The sequence below is a fragment of the Athene noctua genome, chromosome 2 (assembly GCF_965140245.1).
Source record: "Athene noctua chromosome 2, bAthNoc1.hap1.1, whole genome shotgun sequence".
NCBI lineage: Eukaryota > Metazoa > Chordata > Aves > Strigiformes > Strigidae > Athene > Athene noctua.
This window is the reverse complement of record NC_134038.1, coordinates 13055394-13074490: the sequence shown is the minus strand read 5'-3', so window position 1 is coordinate 13074490 and position 19097 is coordinate 13055394. Positions and strand designations below refer to the sequence as shown.

Sequence of the window (19097 nt, the reverse complement as noted above, 5' to 3'; positions counted from 1 at the left end):
CTCAACATATGGGAAGATGCAATGGTTGACAATCAGTTTCCCTTCCCTGCTAACATCTGGCACTGGAAGTTTTTCCTCTTTTCTAAAAGAATCAGTAGTCAACTGGGGAAAAAGGCACTTGGCCAGCCACAACTGCAAGATTTACAAAGCGCTACCAAACACTAACACATTCGTCTGTGCAACCCACAGATTCAGCCAAGCCCATGACTCATCAATAGGACTGCCCTGTCCTTTAATAAACCACAAAAGCTCCAGCAACACACAGGTGAGCAGAGAATGAACATGACCTTACACAAAGTTCATAACTGCTCCTCTCCATCCAAAAAATTCTGCTTTGCCTCTTTATGTTGAAAAATAAACAATTCAAGAGCCTGTCTCATGAACCTTTCTAAGCTGCATCCATTTCCCAATCACTCACCATAGTAAGTCTCAATCTTTCAACAGACCAAAACATAAGTTTTGCTGGTGAGAAAGACTTCACTCTTTATGAGGACACAGGTGTATACAACAGTTATTCCAAGACTTCTTTGCTTTCATTTACCTCATTTCAAATATAAAGAATCATAGAATGATTTGAGTTGGAAGGGACCTTTAAATCTAGCCCAACACCCCTTCCACAGACAGAGGCATCTTTCACTAGAGTTTGAAAGATTATAGAGCATGCAAGTGAAAGCATATCAAAGATCAGATTAAGATGTCATTTAACCTGCAACTACCCTTCAGGAAAGAAAGCAGAGGTACCTAAAGTCTTGTATCCATACATCTACCACCATTATTTCTGCCACTTGTTTAGGGAACTGTAGGGTTAGAAATTAGTTTCCCCTCAGCACACACAGTATAAATATGCATGACAAGCTTTGTTTTCACAAGGCAATATATTATCACAACATTGCAAATTATGCAACAAAACACTACTGAAGACATCTCATATGCTATTAAAAAAAACTGTCAACTAGGTATTCAACGCATCACAGAACCACTCATTTAGTATTTTCAGAACTGTTTGGTTTTTAGTCTAAACAAAGCATTAGGACATTGAGAAAAACAGGTTATAGCATGGTACCTTGAGAAAGTCAAGACTAAAATCCAAGCAGAAAAGTCCAGAAAAGGGCAATCACCCCACTGGGGAAAAAAAAAAAAAAAAAAAAAAAAAAAATCACATAGGTATCAGTCATCTCTACATTCCCAAACCACTGGAAGAACTCTAAGTAATACCCAGTTCCCGAAGCACTGAAATGCAGCACTTCTTAGCATGAACACAGGTATTTATTAGACCTCACTAACTATTTAAAGGGGGAGGGAACCTACATCTGGTACCATTTTGTTGTTAGAGCTCTAGAGTCTTTAATTTGTATTATAATAAAGCCTACACTGCACTAACCAATATTTAAACATTCCTAGTGGAGGGTACCAGCTGCCCCATGGTTGTGACTTCAATTTGTAGTACAGCAAGGACCTGTGAAAACTTATACTCTTTGGTTGCTGCATGGCATCCTGGGTTACAACCCAACTTGTGGGCACCCTTGCTACATCAATAGGGACCACGTCAAATCTGTACTGTGCACAGTCCCATTTCATAGTTTGCAAGATGAAGAAACTCAGTTCTAAAGCAGCCATGGTGTGGCTTAAATTCAGGATCAGGTAATTAAACAAAAGTTACTGTAAGAAAATACATCACACAAACATACAGTCTCTCTTCCTCTCTAAACACAGGAAGTTACTCACAAGGAGGGGGGAACAACTAGCCGACAACTAGACCTTTTATCCCATGCTACATTAAAAAAGTGGGACATTAAGTGGTCGTCCAGAGGAAGCTTTTAGTTCCACATTTTACCCCGCAGGTCTGAACAAGTTTGCAAGCCTGAATAGCAGATTTCTTCTCAGAGATTCATCAATACCACTCTTCATCCACTCAATCGTTAAGTGTCCACTGTGCATACTCAGCAGCTATTTTCTAAACCCACAATATTTCAGCTAGATCAAAACAAAGATAATTAAAATATCAGGAGACAGTCATTCAAGTTAATGCCCACACAGAATAGCCTCAAGTCAGTGTCAGCAATGCCACCAACACCACTGAGGTCTCAGCACTTCTTCCCAAGCAAGGACAAACCCTAATTTCTGAGCGTTCACTCAACACAATCTCCATCACACAAGCAGTCAAAACACTTTCCAGGACTCAAGAAGTGGCAGTATCTATTGCCAAAGTACTGACAAGCACCCAAGTTGAGCACAGAAGTACCTCACTGGAAAAAAGGCAGCAGGCAGGCAGCAAAGTTTAGCACTTTATGAACTTTGGCTCTTGCCAGACAGTAAAGTGCAACTACACTCGTCACAGGCTACCTTCTCTTCATTTCACTCATGAGAAGACAAATAATCACTTTCAAGCTCCAAGTAAGGCACTTGGTTTGCTCATGGACAATAAGAATCCATGAGGTTTGTTCATGGTCGATTCTGTTAGGAGGCATCTCAGCACAAATAAAGCTTTATTAACAAAAAAAATCCCAAATTAAGCCACTACACAAAGGCCTTCAGTGACAATACAAAGCACATATGTGTCTTGTGGAAAAAAAATAATTCTCATGCTTGGGTGAGAAGCATCATGGCAGTTTATGTCAAAGACAAAAGTGGGAACAAATCTGAACCTTTCTGTACCACAAACCAAATGTCTCTAGTTAAACACTCATTGCTAGCATTGTGCACACCAACACAAGTTCATTCCTGCAAGTGTTCTTTTTAAAAATATCCAAGGTGATTTGTTAAGTGAGGTTTGTACTCCAGAGAGCACCCTAGAATTAAAATGAACTAAAACACATTTATGATTATTAACCAGAAGAGTGAAAAATACAGAGCTCACATGCAGCCTCAAGACAGATGGCCAAATTCTTCATGATCTACCAGCCTATGGCTAAGACACTCCACTCAGACTTCTCCACGAAGAAACTGAGATGTCTTGTAATTTCAGTTACGGAAGAGGAGTTCAAGGTGTTGAGAGTTGATCAGTCATTTGTAGATGTCATCTCTTCTGTCTGCAAACACTGGGTTATCACAGGGAGCGAAGAGTAATACATCTTAAGCAGTACCAAAGCGGTGTGTATGTGTGGACAGAAACATGTATTATACTGGGAGCTTAAAAAATCATCCCCTCATTAACTTCGTGCTCTCCATGCACTCAATTCCTTCTTGTCCTAGGGGAAAGGAGTAGAAGTCACTGAACCTGCAGCCATAGCCTGCCTTTCTATAAAATGGGAGCCATTCTTTGGAGCTAAGTCAGACACAGAGCACTTTGAAGATGAAAGCTGCTATGGTCTTAACCACAAAGCTACCAGACATTTTGTCTCCAATCCTTCCAAATATTTCAGCATTCAAGCTATCTCACAGCCCAGCAGGAAGAAGTCAGTCAACATCCTTAAAGGTCAGCACAGATGCCAGTAAACAGGGCAGTGCTCAGCACCTTACATTATCAAGGTAGACAGAATTTTGAAATTGAAATCATACACTTGAAGAGGGAAATGCATTTCTGTATGGAGCCTAAAGAAGCTACTCTACTCTCTAGAGTAGCCTCTTTATAGTACTAACTCAAACCTCTCTGTACCCATCTTTGCCTGTGCTGAATTAGACCAAAAATCCTTTTTAGATACAGTTCCTGTTCCGCTCTCTGCCGAGTAATGCTTTCTGCTTATCTTCAAGACCACACTGTCTCTGGGTAGACCATGAACCTTAAAAATGTTTTTCAGAAGGTGAAAACACACAGGCTGTTAAGCAGAAGATGCTATTTACATATTCACAGGAATATTCCAGCAACTGTTGGAACTTCTGTACTTTACATAGCAAACAAAATTTTTGGGTTTAGGGTATTTTATATCAAATATTTTGTACAGTTCATGCACACTCAGAACTAAGGAAGGAAGCAGCAAACTCTCCCAGATATCACCCTGTTAGGTATTAACCAGCACAGAGCCTGTAATTACACAGACTTCTTGTCTTCCAACATTTGTTCAGTCAATTGTGTTTCATGCAGCACTGCACAACTCTTTCCACACTTAAAACCTCTCAAACCTTACTATGCAGCTCTTGGCATTCTGCCAGATCTAAAAAGAGTACTCTTAAGAGAAATCAAAAATCCTTGCCCTGGGTATGCCACAGAATAAGCCAGCCTCGTAGACACTTAGGTAGTGAATGCTCAGCAGTTGTATAAATTGTTAACACTCACACAAGAATATTTGGAGCAAGAAAGAACACGTCCCTAAAGACTAAATTACTTGTAAGTATCTTCCCAGCTATGCCCTGTTGCTTGAACCCCAGTATTTAAGCAGGCACACAGTGGCTCTCTTCCTGCACCATCCTTCTGCCTTCGTTGCACATCAATCCCTCCCCCTCTGGGATGCAGAAAGATACTGCAGCTGCTTAGAAAAGGCAAGGAATTTCAGTGTATGCAAACAACCATTTGGGCAAGCAAGTTGTTGGAAGGCAGCAGGATTAAGAAATCAGAGCAGCCAGCTACACCCAAAATGCCCTGGTGGTGAAACCTTTAAGGGGGAAAAAAAAAAAAAAAATCGGAAAGATACATGGAGCGGAAATGAACTAATTTCACACTTTCTGGGGAAGGCGAAGAAATGTTGATTTGCTAGGTTTGGAACAGATCAGTTGCCCGAAAGTCCGAAATGCAAGGGCCAGCACACGTGGGAAAGGGAGGACAGAGATATCATTTTCTGTCCAAACCTGTACCTGTCCATTGCACATTTGTTTTTCCTTACAATAGCTATCATCCTTAACAGCTGGATTGAAACTAGACCTTAAAAATCATTGAGCTGAACATTCCTAATCTCCACAGAGATCCCAAGCTTCAAATAAAGCACAGCTGCAGAAGAGCTGTCGTATTACAACACATCAGGATACAACAAATTTGCTCAGATTCTCCAATACATGTGGGCAGTCCCTTGGATTAACATGAATGCAAGAAGACCTGCAACTGTACTTGCCATAGTAATTGTCTCAGAATTTCTATCAAATATTTTTTTCCACTCCGTTTATATTATTTGTGTGAACAGAACAAGGCCATCCTTCACAAGCAAATCAGGCCTACTTAACAAACAGCTCTTAATCCTTGATGCGGCCACCCCCGCCTCCATCTTCCATAAAAAGCAAGATTAAAATGCTGCTTCTCACCGGTCACTTCCTAACAAGAGATAAGACGCTGTAAAAACATAAATGTTTCTCATGGCCATACGTTCATGTCTTTCTCTTCTGCTTTGACCAAGAGCTTTGCATGACTGAAAGCAAAGATGCACCACTGTCTTGTTCAAGAGTCCCGGCAGAAGTAATGGAGTAAAGGGAAGGGTTCACCTGCTTTATAGTATTGAAGTAGAGGTTACTGCCAAAAGCAAAAGGTTGATTTCATTAGGTTTTCAGCTAAATGACTATAAATAAAGCACATATTTAAAACAAAAGATTTGCTAAAATTTTCTAAAATTTCTCCTCCTTTGGGAGCCTTGGTTTTGTTCACTGACAGAATGACATCTGCAGTCCCTCTCATAGCTGTACATCCCTTGCATGTGGTGAGATGAGACCAATTGGTAAATCCACACCAGATCCGTAAGAATTTAGTAAATCCTCCCACTTGCTGTAAATGAAGTCACAGACAACCTGTGTTAATCAGCCACTCATTACTTATCTTTCCCCCATGCCCACCCCAAGGGCGTCAGGTGCCGTATACATACAGCAAGCCCCTGCCCTGCCAAAACACATGCTGGCAAAAGAGTTGAGACAAATAAAGAACATGCAAAAAACAAAAGAACCAGCATCAAGCAGGTGATGAACTACAAACACTGCCAATTTCAACATTTTCAGAAGTGTTTTCTTGTTTTCCTTCAAGATAGCAGAGAACAAGGCAATTAAAAGGAACGCAAAATCAAGACTCAGAAGGAAAAGCAGCATTAAAGAGAATCTGCTCTGCATGAGAAGACAAGATCTTTCAAAGCCCATCCGCAGCAGGCCCTCCCAAAAATTATCTGCACTGATTTGCTTTGCACTACAAGAAATATTGAAATTAACAGCACATTACAGCACCTCATTTCTCAATTGCCAGAAATGAGTTACAAACCATTCAGATCAAATGCTCCCTTCCCACTGGGAGCTACAGAAAGTATGCCATGTTCAAAGAGAAACCACACAGCGTTTGCATGCAATGCACAAAACTACTCCTCCAATGGGACAAACACGTTTTATTTTTGCTTTTATAAACTTCGATTGCTTTGAAAAAGATCTTTCATTAGAGTATAACAAGTCAGAAGTGCCACGTACTCAGTAACGTATCATAGGAAACACCAGGGCTGTGACAATGGACCAAAATTTAAGGATGGAATGGGAAGACTTTTCCCACACCTTTATGATTCTTTAATCTGATCTTGAAATCTCAAAGCATCGAAGTCCAATTCTAGAGCACAATGGTCAAGTATAATTCCTATTGTGGACTTTCCACAAACAACCCTGTCACCATGTACACCACACACTACTCAACAAATGGGACCCTTGTTTTGCATGAAAGACATGGACTTCCCTTGTCAGGAGACTGAAGTTCCAGATGTACATTAAAGTGCTGGATAAATGGGATGTTTATTAACCATTGTTACATTTAACTCAATAACATCATTTCTCTAAATCACTTAGCCATACGCTGTATTGCTTTGGAACTTGTTTTGTTGAGTATTAACCACAAAATTATTTTTGGTAGAGGATGGAGAGAAATCTGGAGTTTCTGGAGAAAATATTAAAGGCAGTTCAAGAGACCTCAGCCAGCAAGAGACTCTTGCTATCAAAAAATGTGATGGATTAGTCATACCAGCATATATTGCCCTCATTAAGTTTCAAAGTTAACACAGCACAGAGGTAAATGGAAACAATCACATTATTCAGGATTATAATTCCAGTTTCTGTAACCTTGTCAAGATCAAGGAGAGCTCAAAATTAACAACAGGTACACCTGAGCCAGTCCTGTGTTACTGCGAACAAAGAGAAAAATCAGTCCACGCGTACCGTATCTTCATCACCTCGGCTGCAGCACCCATCTGCATCCACTGGCAAGACTTCAGAGTAATTTTAATACACTGTTGATTAACCCTACCATCTTTACAACGAAGTTTACTACAGAGCAATACATATGATAAAAAGAATCTGCAAATTATTTAGTTAAAAAAACAATGCAGATGCTGCAGCAAATCCCTCAGCACTGCAGGGCACGTGGGGCCTTGATCACAGCCTGTGATGAGAAATAGGCACAGATAGTGCACTTGAGTATGTGTGGGCAGACCCCTACGCAACATCTTCAAGATTCTGCCAGAAGCCTGCCCACGCAGACCTGACTACGTGAAACAGCTCTTAAAATGCTAATTTTCATTTTACTACTAAAGGTATGATTAGTTGAAAGGTTCTGGTTAGCTGTCAAAAATAGCTACTTTTTCTTAGAAATTGTCACGATCCTTTGTGCACAATTCACAAAGAACCCTAGTGCATCTCATCATCTCATCAGCAGTAGGGCATTAGCTGCATCAAACTGAACTACAGGTAAAAATTATTTGTTCTGTTCATGCTAAATAACAAGATTTTTTTAGACTGTAACAACCACCATGCTGCTAAAGATCTGCTGTGATTCCTCCCAAACCTTCCCCCCCACCAGTAAATTACCAGTTCACAAAACAGGTTCCACTACTACGGAGGATTAAGAAAAAAATATTCACACCTGTGCCCATCTCCATAAGCTCATGTCAACATGTTTCTGATGAGCAGCATTCCCATGCAAGTAACAATGTGTAAAAGAAAAAAAAAATCCACACAGCAAAGGCCTATTTGCTTAAGAGCAAGAAAAATCCAATGCATCACTTATGGAAAGAAGCAGAGAATAAACATACTCAGTGTCCCTCTGTGCTGAAACCCAAAACCGCACTTCATCTGGAACAGAACATCTCCTGCGTGCTCCCTGCACAGCCCACTAAAACGATTCCACAATTTGTGATTGTTTCTTGCTTTTAGGGAGGTTTGTTGTTTTATTTTAAAGTGAGGTTGTTACTAAAAAACCGAGGGGGCTGAGGAGGAACACCACGGCCAGGACTGCAGCATTGTCTTGACAGATACACACACACTCCCCCTCCTCTCCGCAATCTGCCTGCTCTTGACAAGCCATGCTTTTAATTAAACGTCTCCTAAGATCTGTCGAGAGGAAAGTGCATATGAACACTTGCCAAAAAATAACTTCCAGTGCAGCTTCTCCACCTCTTCCCCAAAATACACGAGAAGCCCTTCACCCCTGCCAGGCTCCCTCCTAGGGCAGACCCCATCCTCCCCCAGCACTACTTGGCGGCTCTTTCTCCCGCAGCCCCCCCGCTCATCAGCGATAAGACACCCAGAGAAATCGCGTGCCCCTGGCTGGGAGAAGCACAGCGGGCAGGGTGGCTGTCTTTAAACTACGGCGGTCCCCCATTATCTGACGCGTCCCTCAACATCTCCGACAACTGCATCCTTCGCAGCCGGCCCTGGGAGGGAGACAAGCCGTCCTTGTCCGGGGGAACACTGCAGTATTCTGCAGCATGGCCCTGCGCCGGAGGCCCCGGGGTTCGGGGGAGGCATGACTGGCAGAACACAGCCACCTTCTACGCTGTTTATTTCCACGAGAGAAAGGCGTGAGGCACCCACTCGCGCAAAGAAAACCCTGCAGAAGTGCCCTTGGCTGCCAAGGAGAGATGGGGAGCGCCTCTCTCAAAGGAACCCTCTGGCAGAAGGGGACGGCGCAGCCTGAGATTCCTGGTGGCTAGTAGAGAGGAGAGAGCCGGCAAGTTGAGACCTTTGCATTCATCCCCAGAAAGAAGCAAATGCCACCTCCATGAGTATACACAGCATGAAAATAACACCACATAACCGACTGAGCAGCAATTTTAACCCAGGCACACATCAACTTTTGAGCATCTCCAGGCTGATTTTTTTTTTTTTCTATCGTGCCCACCAGCATGGCACAGAAATCCCTACACTGCCCTTTCCAGCCCCACCCCACGGCTGACATGCACCGTGCCCATCTCCTCCATACAACACTCCTGCCTCACTGCATTTATTCTGCTGGAGATCTGACAGACCAAAATAGAACAAAAAATAAGAAGAGGTGTAGGAGGAGAAAAAAAATAAATTAAAAAGAGGTTTGGAAAACGCTGCCCCTGGTGCAAGGTAATAGCCTGCATGTTTGAGCAGGAGAGACAGAGAAAAGAGGGAAGGAGGGAGGGAGGGAGAGGGGGTGTCCTGCAAGCAACTCGCAAGCCCCAAACCACGGGGGTGAAGCGTTTACACGGAGCCCCCGCCAGGCTGCCTCCGCCGGCGGGGACAGGCACCCAGGGCTGGGGCAGGGTGCCCCCGGCAGCAGCCCAGGGCCGGGGCGGGCTGGGAGGTCGCTCCACCGCCACCGCCCCCATGCAGCTGCAGCTCACGGTGCAAAGTTTCGACGGGGCAGGTGGGGAGAGGTTTCCTCTCACCTGCCCCCCGCCCCCCCCGCCCCTTCAGTCTCTTACCTTCATGTCGCTTATGATGGTCTGGAAGAGCCCTCCGAGCGCACTACATTCCTTCTCTATCACAGCCTCCATTTTCCTCGCTCGAGCACACTGGAGGAGGCAGAAACTGCTGCAATTTCACTACTGAGCTAAAGATAAATTAGACACCCCGGTGTCCCACCTCACGCGAAAAAAAAAAAAAAAAAAAAAAACAGAAAAAAAAAAGGGGTGGGGGCGGGCAAATAAGCCGATGTAGGCAAGAAGGAAAGAGAAATAAAAACAATACACCTGAACCCCTATCTGCCTACACCTCTAAAGATTTACCAAGGGGGGGAAAAATAAAATCCAGTGGTACTGGCGGCTCTGCTACAGGCGGCTCCCCGCCCCGCTCAGGAGCGCCGGGGGACTCGGAGCCGAGCGGGCACTACCCTCCCACGCGCGGGCGGCCACCGAATCCATCTCCGCGCATAACGGCCCGAGCCCGGCGGCGGCGGCCCCGAGCGGCCGCCCCGGCCCCCCGCGCCTCCCGGCACGGCGGCGCGCTCAGGGCAGCGGCAGCCCGCAGCCCGCCAGCTCCGCGGCACCGGGCAGATGCAAACGCACACACCCCCGAAAAAAAACAGGAAAAAAAAAATATATCTATAGCTCTATAAAAAGAGCTTGGATTGCGCGTTAAGCCGCTCCTCAGGGCGCAGCCTAGGGGGTCCCTGCCAGCCCCAGCGCACCAGGCTGCACCTAACGCCCCGACGCGCTGCCTGCCCTCTCCAGTAAAAGCTCTGCCCGACCGACCGACAGACCGACCGACCGCCGCTCCCCCGGCGGCGGAGCCCGCCCCGCCCCGCCCCGCCCCGCCCCGCGCCGCGCCGCGCCGCGCCGCGCCGCGCCCGCCCGCGCGGAACGCCCCGCCCCGCCCCTGCGCGTCACCGGCGCGGCCGCTGATTGGCTCCGCCCGGCCGCTGGGCGCCGGGGTGGTGGGTTCGCGCCCGGGCGGCGGCGCGTGCTGTCGCGGCGCGAGCGGAGCCTCCCCCGGTGGGCGCGGGCGGCGGGGCCGGGACCGGGACCGGGACCGGGGTCGGGATCGGGATCGGGATCGGGATCGCGATCCCGCCGGGCGCCGGGGCTGTGACCGTCATCCCGCCGGGAGCCGGGGCACTCCGCGAAGAAACTGCTTTTCTGGTGACATTCACCGAAATTGCCAACATTCGGCCGTTCCTGGTGAAAAACATCTGCCTGAGCCCACCCGTTTAGAACATTGAGCTGAAAGTCCTCAGCCGAGCGGCAGGCGGCGGATGGTGCAACCCTGGCGTAGTAAGGCCGACAGCACCTTTAGTCGTAGATTACGTGGGGCTGTTTATTCGTCCTGTCCCACAAACATGAGGTCATAAATATCACGAGATGATATTCAAGGGTGTTAGAGTAACTTATATAAACCATGGGGTTTTTAAAAATGATACAGTTTTCACATTCACTGTGCCAAATTTTGCGAAACATCGCGGTCAAAATGATGTATTTATACATGCGTACAGACTGTGGCTCACGTCTTGCGAACACTGATGGGTGTGCGTAGCGCAGGGACAGCAGCATACGCTGAATGTCCTGAGGGTCCCCGAGACTCTTCGTTGCTCTAAAATCCAGCTCTGCTCATCAGTTTTTGAGGACCTGAGGTCTAAAGAGCTTGTTGCTGCTAACCCAAGGGGAGCCACACTCACGGGGGAAACAGGGTGCATTGCTACGCGATTTAGTAAGAACCAGATGTAGAACGAGGAAAATGCAAGTATGGAAGAATAAGACTTGGACCTTGAAGTGGAGAGGGGTGTCTGTCTTCATATATACATACACACACAGGTACATGCACAACCATGGCTGAGAGGGAAGTTTAGAAATTTGAGTTATTAAAATTTATCCTACAAACTCTGCCAGAGAAGAGCCACTGTGCGCACCAGCATATTTTGCTTCATTTCAGCCAGTATCTAGGTACGTGCACGTGACAGATTACATTCTCTGTGTTAATTTAGCCCTGGAGGAAAAGGCTGGACAGGTGCCCTGCCTCCAGTGAGACCGTGACAGCACAGGCTGCTGCAGCAATTTCCCTCTTGCTTTTCCCCACTTACTGTGGGGAGGAAACACCCTGCCCAGGTCTGACCGAGCAATTCATTTTGTGGCTCTGTATGACCCTCACTCCCAAAGAATAGCCCAGGAAACATCCCTGCCGCTTGTGATAATAACACCTGCTCATCACGTGCAGAGCTTTAGGTGCTGTCACATAACCAGCGTGACAGTGTTCCCCCGCGGACAGAGTCACAGCCAGCAATTCGACAGGGAGAGTTGGTGGCCCACTTTGCTTTCTTCAGCTGCTCCGTTTCTGGGATGATCCTTGTTTTAGCATAATTAGTGTTTTGGCTAACCCCCTTTCTGGGAATGAGAATTTCCAATGTAAAAGGCTTTACAGGAGTAAAGCTAACAGAGTGCACCATGCATGTGGGACAAGAGGGAGAAAAAAGCTTCTATGAAGAAAAGGCTGTTGTTTAAGGACTGCGTTAATGCTTTAGTTAATAAATCAAGGCTGTCTGCTCCGTAGCAAGCAACAAGTCTTCATGCACCAATGGAACAGCATGCAGGTATACAATAGAAAATTAAATAAGAGTTTCAAGCCTTGATAAATTACAAGAAATAAATTAAGCATACAATGTAAGAGAATTAGTTTTTACCTTGCAAATTTGAAAGGAGAAACTGTGCACATTGCTGGTTATGATGAGTAACTTGCTAAACCACCGTTACTCAGATGTACCCAGTTCCATTCTAGAGTGATCTTATCAAAACTGTTCAGGTGGAATATTTTTCTGTCAGAAGGTGCTAGGTCGTGAAAAATGGAGACAAGATGATTTCAACAAACTTCATAGGACAAAAAAATCAAAATGAAGCATTGCAAACAGAAAAATATTTGTTCTTTCCAGTATTTTTTATTTCAAAATCTATTTTGTTAAATTTTCATTATATATATCACTTAGAATAATGATTGTGTTAATGTTATATTTTAAAAGTTTTGCTTGTTCATAGCAGCAAAAATAAAGCAAGCGCATATAACCTAAAGCCATCAAAATAGGTTCTTGATAACTGAAACTTTTTTTTTCTCTTACATTGAAGGAAATTTCAGACTATTAATTTTATTCTGCCTTTTAGTGAGTTTTAATGATAGAATTTTCTGCGGGATGGCAATTCAGCTTCAACCAGCTGAAGAGTGAGAGTTAACATTTTTCTTTAAAGACCTGAGTCCAAATGGTTGTTTAAAGTGCGAGTAAAAAGTAGTTTGGTGATGTTGCGGTAATGTCGGGTTACCATCTGTCACATAATTTCTGGGATCTGCTTGATTGATTCTTAGCAAATTGCTTCCTGCAAGCATTATTTGCAAAACTTTTTTATGGGCAAAGGCTATTTCTGTGTTTGTGAGCCATCGTTACCGGGGAACATTTCATTACCAAGTGATGACATTCTGTAAAATATCCTGGTGCATGAGCAAATGCCAGCACCACTTCTTGACAGTGGATTGGCTGAGTGCACCTTACTTGGCAACCCCCAACAGATGTCAACCTTAAAATTTGTCAACAGCACAATAGTAGCCCATGTTCTGACATCCTTCAACGTGTTGGGTACTCTGCTGACAAGAAGCCTATTCCACTGAAACCGCAAGAAGGCTGATGGTTAAGAAAGAATTTCTCTGGAGATAAGTGGGCAGGTTGAGCAATGATTTGGTCAGTTTGCCTGGCCTGGATTGTTCCTGCTGCTCCTCCCATGCTGAGCACTAAGGCACAAAGTACAGAAGAGAGAACCAGGGCACAAATCCGTGAGGGTCAAGAGTCCGCAGCATGTTCCCAGGTCTGTTGGTGGACTTGCATTTTGACCACTATCTACCCATTCACATTCCTGTGCCTTGCTTTTTCCTTCCTTAAAATGAAAATCTCAATTTTTAAAAGCATTCTGAGTGTTTTTGCATCAAGCATAAGTGTGAAATGTCATTGCAATCAGAACAAACATATACTCTGTCAATGTGCCGTAAAACACTTAACTGTGGTGCTTATTTAGGGTCCTGATCTTACAAAGATTTCAGTCCTCTTAGGAATGTGAGTAGCCCCGTGGAAGACTAGATTACACGTGCACTTAAGTGTTATCAGATTGAAGTCATAGAACAACAATCACAAAAGGTATTTAATCACCTTTAAATTACAGTGTTCCTAATTTAGCTAATGTTATTCCCCAAGGAAAAATTGCCTCATCTAGCATACAATCAAGAAAGAATCAAGGGCTGTTCCTTCAAGTGGTTGACAGTTCAAAAAGAGATGTGATTTTAAAAAAATAGGTTGCTAAAGGCTGAACTGTTTAATTGAATTATCTCTAAGAAATTGATGCAAATTAATATTATACTACTCCATTATATTGCCACATCTTTCATCCTCAAGCCTTCGTAAGAATATATTAATAAACTTGAAAAACAAATGTATACTTTTTTTTTTTTTAATGGAACCAGCATTCTGTCCCTGTTTCAGGCTTTCTAATAATATATTTTGAAGGATGATGGTGTTTTCTTCTTTGTAGGCTGAAGAAATAGAGCCCAAGAGCTTCCAAGAGATGCAGTCCTTGACATGATTTCCTTCATTCCTCAGAGTGCTCACCAGGTACAATCCTGCTCTGTCTGTAAAAGCAGATGAGTTCACTCTACATTGCCTAATTGGATGGAGAGGTAAGGTGGCAGGCCATACAACCAGAAAGATGACAAAAGGAATTGATGAAAAATGGAGCAAACCCAACAGAATCCATGTGAGTCAGCCATGCCAACATCATTACAAATATTAAATAATGATGCCCTCCTTATCACTGGTGAAAAATCTGTGTTGTATCTAAAGAGGCTTAATTCTTCACTGGTTGTACTTGAAGGTGGGGACCTGATGAAGGAGAATTCACTTTTTTTCAGGAGCAGGTATTTACAGTCTCTGGTTTCAGAATATAAGAAATAACAATGTTGTGGTTCTCCAGCGTTATTTGGGTTATTTTTATGTCCCAAATTGTTTTCAAATTGCCAAGTAGCATTGCTGTAGTGGGAGTACCTCTGCAATTGTTTCTGCTTGCTGCTTGCTGGCAAAATAACAGCTGCTATTGCTTTACCAGGATTGATTTCCATAGAACAGCTCCATCTAAAGCCTACCTACAGGCAACAACTCTGCAGCAAAACATCAATGCAGTCTCATTTTCAGCTGTAAGCTTTTCTCAGAAGAAAAAAAAACCACAACATTTTCAGCAAAGTCCAACACAGGATGTCATTCATTTAGAGCATATAGAGGACGAGATGCTTATTTTTAAGGGACTAAATTAGTCTTCCCTTTCCCTCTTGCCCACAAGTAGGAAAAAAAAAGGCCTTCCCCCAGCTATCTTTGTGTACAAGGCACAAAAGCTGAGCATCATTCAGGGTTTGCATGTTATATCAAGGGCTTTACAGATAGGCCACATTTTTCAGTAGTGGGAATGTGAAATGTTCTCCCTCAGATTGGCCATCTCAGGCTGGTAGTTTCAGAAAAGGTGCACAGGTCCACTACCTCCTTCCAAACTCTTAACACTTTCATGATGAAATTCAATAAATGGCCAAGGGTGTTCCCATGGCTGAGGTTACGTGGTCACCTTCACCCTGTGCAAGCCTCCTTCCTGCACCACCCCATGTCACTGCACTGGAGTTCAGGCAGCCATATGATGGATGGATGGGTCACACAAGGACCTGATTTGGTGGAAAACTAAGCCTACAAAGAAAGACTATTTTAGCCCAGATGAGGACCCTGCCTTTTTGTGTTTCACAAAGAAGGGGCAGCCTGTATAAGCATTCCCATGCTCATTCCCCAGTAGATACCTTCTTGTGTCTCCCCTACAGCCAACACAGGTTTAAATATCCAGAACCGTTGACCTGAACTCTCTTTCAAACTGGCTTCAATACCTTATATCAGGTTCTGGCATGGACACATTCACTCCACAAAAACTGGCCTTGCTTTTATGTTTGAAAGCTGTTTAGCTGATGCATCTTTAAGTCACACCCTAAATTAATTTGGATAAAATTTCCTGAGTGCACCTGTGTAGACAAGCAGTAAGTTTAAAAAAAAAAAATCAGGTTATACTTGCAATTACATACATACTTAAATGCTCTGAAGAAGTAAAGCCTGTAATAGGTGTCACTTTTTCAAATAGTTCATGTTCTTTTCCTTAAAGCAACAACAACTTTGACTTCAGTATAATTACACATAGATATCAAAGTTGCCTGTTGGGCTATATCTCCAGCACAAACGTTAGCCCAAGCCTTTGTCAGCCATTTCTCCCTTTAAATGTGATATAAAATGAATCTGAGTTCTTCCGTACATCCCATCAAGTAACAATTTTTCGTAGGTCACTGTTCCTGAAATCTCTGCGATCTGTATTTATTGGTACGCACAGAACTCAGTGTGTTGAACCACCTCAGGACACAGTCATGTGAAACATAATGCAACACTTTCTCCTATAAAAGAAAACATTATCTTTTGGCAGTCCATAAATCCAGCTTTTAATACAAGCACTACATTCACAAAGAAATGGTTTAGAAAAAATAAAATGTATTAGAAAAAAAACCCACATATTTCAATGGGCAGACCTCCAACTCTCTGTACATGTGGAATAGTCAGGCGCTTTTTTTTTTCCTATCTCTTTAGTTGTGTTTAGTTTTTGAAATTCTGATGAAAACAACTTGAACGGTAATCCTCTTTTCCAGATCTAGACACCTGGGATGCCAGTAAGGAGAAATTATTAGGTAGAGGTTTCTGCTATGAGTCCAAGTTAAAGTTCTGCTGTAAACTCCATGGCCAGAAAGCATTCAGGGGAGATAAGATCATGCTGAGAGCTTGCTATGTGCAGTTTCTTCAAAAACAGAAACAGAAGAATTAGAAAAAAAGAGGAGCCCTTCTAATGAAGCAAAGGAGATGGACAAAAAGAAAAATCTAATTTACTGATCCAAATAATACAGGCAGACTAGCACGTACTGGAATTTGGGACTAAAACCAAAGAGAGCTGACATGAGGACATACTGCAGGGAGGGACAAGCGCAGCGATGAATGGTGCCATTGTGTGACTATTTTAATTAATTTTTGTAATGAAGCCAAAGCTCTAATTTACCACATCCCAAAAGTAAATAGAAAAGGTTATGACCTTAATTTCAGAGGTGGGGAAGGAAAACCTAATTGCTAAGTAGTCAGCTGTCACTCATTACAGTTGGACAGATACACTTAGTGTGTTACTATGAATAGTCCAGATTCAACAGTCAGAATAGTGGATAATAACAGTTTCGTTCCCTCTCCCCTTCATCTTCTTTCAGTCTTTGATTATTAACATTTTGTACCAGTTTAATCATGTGGATTGCAATACTCCCAACTCCATCAGACGCTGGGTAAAACTGTCTTCTGGGCCACATAACAGCCTTTTTTTTGGTCTTAGTAGGCAGTTGTGTGCAACTTTAGCAGGATGCAAAGTGTACAGAGATTACAGGAGATCGTTCTTGCCTTCTTACTTTCTGCTAGCCCCCAGTGAGTATATCCCTATGCAGGAGCTAGCAACGGAACAGCTTTTCAATGTAACATGCCTACAAGCAGAAAAAGTGCAAAAGCCACATCTCTTTCTAACCATGGCCACTAAATAAATGCAATTAAATGTGCATTGTATGGTGTTCAAAACATGCGTCTGTTTTCATCACTCAGACTATGCACAACCATCTCTGCACTTAACTCACGGGGTCATTTCTATGGACCAAATAAAGATGCACGGACAGGTCTGAGGTTGGTGTGAGGTCTTATCAAATGCCATACCTCTATATGTGCCCATAAAAAGAGTACAGTACTGTGTGCTCACTAAATTAAGTGTTTTCTACTCTGGATCTTTTTGTTCTTTCAGCTATAATGCCAGTTTGAAGAGGAAGTTACCCAGCATCAGAACATGGAGGATTTAAGCAGAAATGTTCATAATAAAAAATGCCATTCTAGCAAGTTCTGCTATGGCAGAAACAAAGGAGTGATCTGTGTTAGGCTGACTAGTTCAGACAAAGCATACTGCTATTAGACAGGGTGAATATTAATAGATCAACACCTATAATGTGGTGGTTATAATCCAAAATACAAATAACAGATATTTTCTGCCCCCAAATCCTTGTGTTAATAGCCACCCTCCTATCACAGCATATGCAGAAGCAGCCACATTTTTTCTAGAAACATGAACATTTCTTCTGGCACTGTCCTTTTCTCAATACTCCTACTCAAAATCCTGAATTAAAGGGGACTTCATCTACAGTAAGTCTTTAAATCTTCAGTGGTAGGGCAGGTTAGTTAGCTGGTTGGCATCACAGTTTAACAGTTTAGGTCCTGAGCACAAAAAGTATTCTTCTGCCAGGAATCAAGACCTGGTTCTTTCAACAACCCAGGTTGTTGAACCTCGTGAATGACTTTCTCAACTTCTGTCGGTACAGAGAAATAACAGATCTTCCCTCTTCTGTGGCTGTCAAATCAAGAGTGGACCATCTTTTTATGAAGGGCATGTTTTAACAAAACACAAATTAGCACAAGTCCTGATGGCCTGTGCTAGCCGACAGGATGACATAGCAGTGTCTTCTGACTTTGAAGGCTATGGCTGTGTCAGCCAAACTCTAAAGAAGACCTACGGCTTAGCACAAATCTTAAGAGACAGCTGCCAGTCTTATTGATGCTCCGGGTTGATATATAGGGAAAGCACTGATCCTTTCATGCTCTTGTCCCAGTGGGTTGAGGCATAGCAGCAAGAGGGAGAAAGATCCTGTGATATATGCTCTGTGCATGCCCAGTGGACAGTGTGCTGGTCTCCAAAGCTCTATCTTTTCTGGGGACACTAAGGCTGTCAGCAGAGGTAATATCTTTCATTAGGCCAAGTAGGATATTTGGAAAAAGTAGACAAGTGTTTGAGTGAATGAACTTTGCGTAAAATGCAACAAACTTTGAAGTTAAGTGAAGACATTTAAAACACAAAAATTATTTCTGGCTAACATTTGACTTTGCTCTTGTGTGAGAAAGCAAAATGTCGTTTTCTAGAGGACAGCTTCCACATCAGTTTTGGTTTTAGGGCTGAAAATATCCTCCCTGGATATCTGGGTACTTTGTTGACATCCACATCTTTTGGCCTTTTGTATGTGAATCCTATGGCAACGCTGATTTCCCAGCCTGTGCTCTGCTGAGCAGGGATGGGTGAGCAGGGCCAATGGGCATTAGTTCCAGCCAACAGAGGCTGTGGCACGGGCTGCCCTCCCACCAACGCTGCTTGAAATGGGGAGCAGATTTCACGCCCTTCAATTGCAAAAGGAGTGCTTGGCTTCACCGTCAAGGCTGGCCTTCAGCTCTGAAGATCTCAGTCATCTGCGAAGAATTGCTGCATGCTGACCTAGATACTCCATCAACTCTGCTGCAATGCTGGCTTGGTGATGTGGCTGCCATTTCCTTGGTCTCTGCTCTGCCCTATATCCTGCCCTGGAGATAAAAAGAAGAGGGACAAATT

General features: G+C 43.6%; 1 protein-coding gene across 14 annotated transcripts in view; it reads right to left on the bottom strand.

The window, feature by feature from the left end:
• MTSS1 (MTSS I-BAR domain containing 1) overlaps nt 1-10332 on the bottom strand; it is a 126894-nt gene extending 116562 nt beyond the window's left edge. For all 14 annotated transcript variants that reach the window (XM_074898442.1, XM_074898448.1, XM_074898445.1 and 11 more), the window contains exon 1: nt 9549-10332. In XM_074898442.1, the coding sequence (XP_074754543.1) occupies nt 9549-9620 (72 nt within the window). In that variant the 5' untranslated portion in view covers nt 9621-10332. The remainder of the gene's footprint in view (nt 1-9548) is intronic.
• Between the last annotated feature and the right edge of the window lie 8765 nt (nt 10333-19097).